General features: G+C 32.8%; 1 protein-coding gene across 1 annotated transcript; it reads right to left on the bottom strand.

Moving 5' to 3' along the window:
• Positions 1-2975: 2975 nt before the first annotated feature.
• Positions 2976-3923, bottom strand: LOC130041932 (olfactory receptor 4K2). Its single transcript, XM_056134227.1, has one exon. It carries the CDS (start codon positions 3921-3923, stop codon positions 2976-2978), a length of 948 nt encoding a protein of 315 aa, XP_055990202.1.
• Positions 3924-4268: the final 345 nt, after the last annotated feature.

Raw genomic sequence — 4268 nt, 5'->3', positions numbered from 1 at the left:
GGAATTTATATTTTGTCTTTTTATTTATACATGATTTTTAGTGATTTTTCACTTCCATTCAGTTATTCTGTCTTATAGGATAGTTTCTTTTTGACTGTTTTTAAAACCTCACTGATTTGGCGTAACCAAGCTTTATGACTGCAAACACTTAGAAGGAAGAGCTCACAAATTCTCAATATCAATAAGTCCTTAATTGTGCTATGAAAATCTAGACTATTTAAAATTGTCCTAGACCCTGTATGTCTATATTAGCTAGTTTCATTCATCCAGTATATTTTGTAAAACATTATTTTTGCCTGTGGACACACTAGTTGTAAATGTCACCCACTTTCACTACTGTTTTAGGAGCAGGTAGCTATTAGTAAAAAAGAGTATCAGCAGCATGTTGATGAAACATGCTGATAAAATTATTAATCTATAACCCCTAATCTTGTATGTTAACTTCTCATGTTGAGTCATAGACAAGGGATATTTCCCTTTATGCATGGAAGTCTTTTAGAATCTGTCTGTGATTCTTTCCATTCTCAGCTACACAGAATACTTGTATAAATCCTACTATAAATCTATAAATCTCTTTGTAAATTAAGCTGGTAAGTTAAATCCTCTGAAGGTTTTGGCAAATATTCTTGCATCTTAGAATTCTCCACTAAAGCAATCAAGATTGATCAATATTTAGCATCAGCAATATTCTTTTTTAAAAAGAACTCACCATTTTATATTGCAAAAAAAAAAACCCACAGATTATTAAAAAGGACATTTTCTAGTCGAGTAAATGTAAACTATTTGAAGGACTCATAATACACCACTTAATAGTGTCTGTATAAAAAAGTTCCTTGGTCTTGTACATATTTAAACAGGTAACCTGAAACCAAGAAGTTCAAACCATGTCAACACACATCCCCTAATTGGCCCATTTGTTTCCCTATTGCAAACTGAATTAGGCTCTTGTTTTGTAGTTATACAAATGCTTCTTTACATTTAAATACTGTAGACATTTTTATCCAATAATTTAAAAACCCTGATTTTAAGCACAGTACCATACACTTATTTTCTGGGTTGGGGCCACACTAAGTCGTTCCCAGAAGCCATTCCAAGCACATTCTTAAGTAGTACTTTGGTTTGCTTTTTATTTAATACATTAATAAAGAAATGTAAAAATACACTGACAAAGAAAAACAAACTTTTCTTGTCATTTGGCTTCAATTTAAAGGAATTTTCTTTTGTTTTTTTTTTTTACTACTTGATCATCAACAGTAATTGGTATCTATGTAATTCTTGATTTTCTCTAATTTTTTCTAATGCCAAAAAGGTGGGGAGACAATTACCAAATACTGAAGTCGCACTAGCTCTATTTTCCTTATGAATGAAGTTTTGGTAGTTTGCTAGACACTGTAGTGTATAAATATACTCATTGGTAGATTTCACAACAGCTAATTGCTTACTATTTGCCATCATTTAAAAAAGATAATTAGCAAAATGTAACACCAGTATTTTAAGCACTTTTCATGCTTGCAATTCCAATCCATAATAGCAGGTGATAGTTAGTCAGTGTCCCTAAAAGATAAATAGTCAGTGTCCCTAAAAGCAAGTAGTGGATCTAAAACTCAGTTGATAAAGTAAAAAGTATATATGTATATGCAAATTCACTTTTGACATTGACCGTAAAATGTTAAGCACAGTTCTATCTTTTTTTAAAGTATTAAAAAGAAAAAGTAATTTGACCAAAGTTTATAGTAGCATAATACTGTAAGATGAAAACATAAGCTCTCCATAAATTCTAATTATCGTAAACAGTATCATTTAATTTAATTCTAGTTTTAACTTCCCAGGCTCTTAACTGAAAATATATATGTGTGAAACAAAATTACCACTTTGAAACTAATCATTATATTTTCTACTACTCAGAATTCTTAAAACTTGTTTTTCATATGGATTATTAGGAATTTTCATAACTCTATTCTTTATGCGCTAAAGTTCAGAGGTAGATACACCTCTTCTTACAACATTTTCTTTGAATTTCACCAATGTTTTTAATGAAATATGTCTACAATTTTCTTTAATAGGGAAAAACCACAAGTTTTTCTACATGCTAAGTAGTAATCATTCAGGAAAATATGTAAGAAATTTTTCCAATACTCCAGAGACTAATCCTACTGCATTATGGAGTATGGAAGGCTTAATATATAAATACTTATGATTTGTCATACTTTGGAGACAGTTCTCAGAAGTAATTTAGTTGTTTGCTGTATGTAAAATATCATTATCTCCTATAATCTAGTCTTTTTTCTCATTTTTATTCTTTTCTGGTGAATAGATTATTTTATTAACTATAAAACAATGAATATTCAACAGAACAAGTATTTGCTGGAATTTTTATAACTAATCTTACTTCTGAAATAAATTATTTTATCCAACTTGACTTTCTGAAATTTAGTATTTTAAACTATGCCTGAGAATAATCCTAATTCATCCTCACAAATGTCAGCAATTACAATTTGATAAGAACTATGGAAATAAGAACCAACACATCAGTGAGACCAGTGCTATATACAATAACCTTGGGCACTTAATTTCTAGAAAGTTAAATCTGGAAGTCAGTTGTGGCAACAGAATAGAGATCTGTGACAAAAATGTGAGTGAGAAGCAATCTTAAGACAGTGATGGAGGGATACTGATGCGGTTGTGGTTGAGATGGTTAAGTAGAATTGCAAGAATAAATAATATAGAAACTGTTGTAAGCCATACTACCCCCCAAAAAAATTTTAAGCATAAACAAAATGTATAAAAATTAAATTATAATTCAGTGAAACACATTCCCTTTTCCACAAAGTCAAAGATCATTTGTTCCTCATAAAAATCCTTAGGGATCCTTATGATGATGTATATTTGCCCTTTCTTCCTTTTACAATCTTCAAATTACATTTAAAGGAAGAAACATAACATAAAATGGGGTTAATGAGAAATTAAAACTAAAATTAGTTCAAAGGAGCTGCTTTGTTAGAATTTAGAAGCCTATTTTTCAGTTTCCTTATGGCTGCTTTCACATCTTGATTCCTCAAGGTATAGATGATTGGGTTCAGAATAGGAGTAAAGATGGTGTAAAACACAGACAAGATCTTGTCTACCAGAAAACTGCTTAGTGGCCACATATAGATGAAAATGCATGGCCCAAAGAACATGAAGACAACAATGAAATGAGCTGTGCAGGTAGAAAGGGCCTTCGATGAACCTCCTGAAGAATGTTGCCTGATAGTAAGGAGTACAATAACATAAGAATTGAATAAAAGAATAAAGCAGGATAAAGCAATTATACCACTAGTTGAAATCATGAAAAGGCCCAGCACATAAGTATTCACACAGGCCAACTGAAACACTACAGGCAGGTCACAGAAAAAACTGTCTACTTCATTGGAACCACAGAATGGTAATGAGAGAGCAAATATGACCTGGCTCATTGCGTGCATGACTCCCACAGTCCAGGCTGTCACCACAAGGGCAAGACACACCCGGGGACTCATGATTGTAGCATAGCGAAGAGGCTTGCATATTGCAATATATCGATCAAAGGACATGGCCATAAGTAAAATGATCTCAGTTCCGGTAAAAAGGTGTAGAAAAAATATCTGGATGATACAGCCATCAAAGGAGATGGTTCTGTGTCCAGTGAGGTAGTCTATAATCATTTTAGGAGTGGCAAACGAAGCAAGGGACATGTCAATGATGGAAAGGTTTGTAAGCAGGAAATACATAGGCGATTGGAGATGAGAATCAGCTATGACTGTCATGACTATGAGGCTATTACCCACCATTGTTGCCACATAAAACAATGAAAACACAATGAAGAAAAACATCTGTAATTCCCAGGAATCAGAGAGTCCCAGCAAAATGAATTCAGTAACAGTAGACTTATTGGATGCATCCATTGTCCTGAGTGATAGGTAGATTCCTGTAACAAAGAAAAAAATCAAAACAAAGAATGATTTTATAAAATAATAATTTCATTTCGAAGATTCTTATACAGGCTTTTCCTCTATGAAAATGTATATCTTGGGGTCAGAGCAATAGGACAGTGGGGAAGGTGTTTGCCTTTCATGAAGCTGACCTGGGTTCGGTCCCAACATCCCATACGGGTCCCTGAACACTTTTAGGAGTGATCCCTGCGCACAGAATCAGGAATAACCCCTGAATATCGCCTGGTATAACCCAAAAATCGAAAAAATAATGTATATTTATCATTCTATCCTGTTTCATTTGTCATGTAGATTTGA

This window comes from Sorex fumeus, unplaced genomic scaffold (assembly GCF_029834395.1).
Source record: "Sorex fumeus unplaced genomic scaffold, SorFum_2.1 ptg000098l, whole genome shotgun sequence".
In the NCBI taxonomy this organism is placed as follows: domain Eukaryota; kingdom Metazoa; phylum Chordata; class Mammalia; order Eulipotyphla; family Soricidae; genus Sorex; species Sorex fumeus.
Note: the sequence above shows the minus strand (reverse complement) of the source record. Positions and strands in the feature narration are given on the sequence as shown.

Coding starts and splice junctions, on each gene's coding strand:
- LOC130041932 (XM_056134227.1), bottom strand. CDS start 3,923: ATGGATGCATCCAATAAGTCTACTGTTACTGAATTCATTTTGCTGGGA.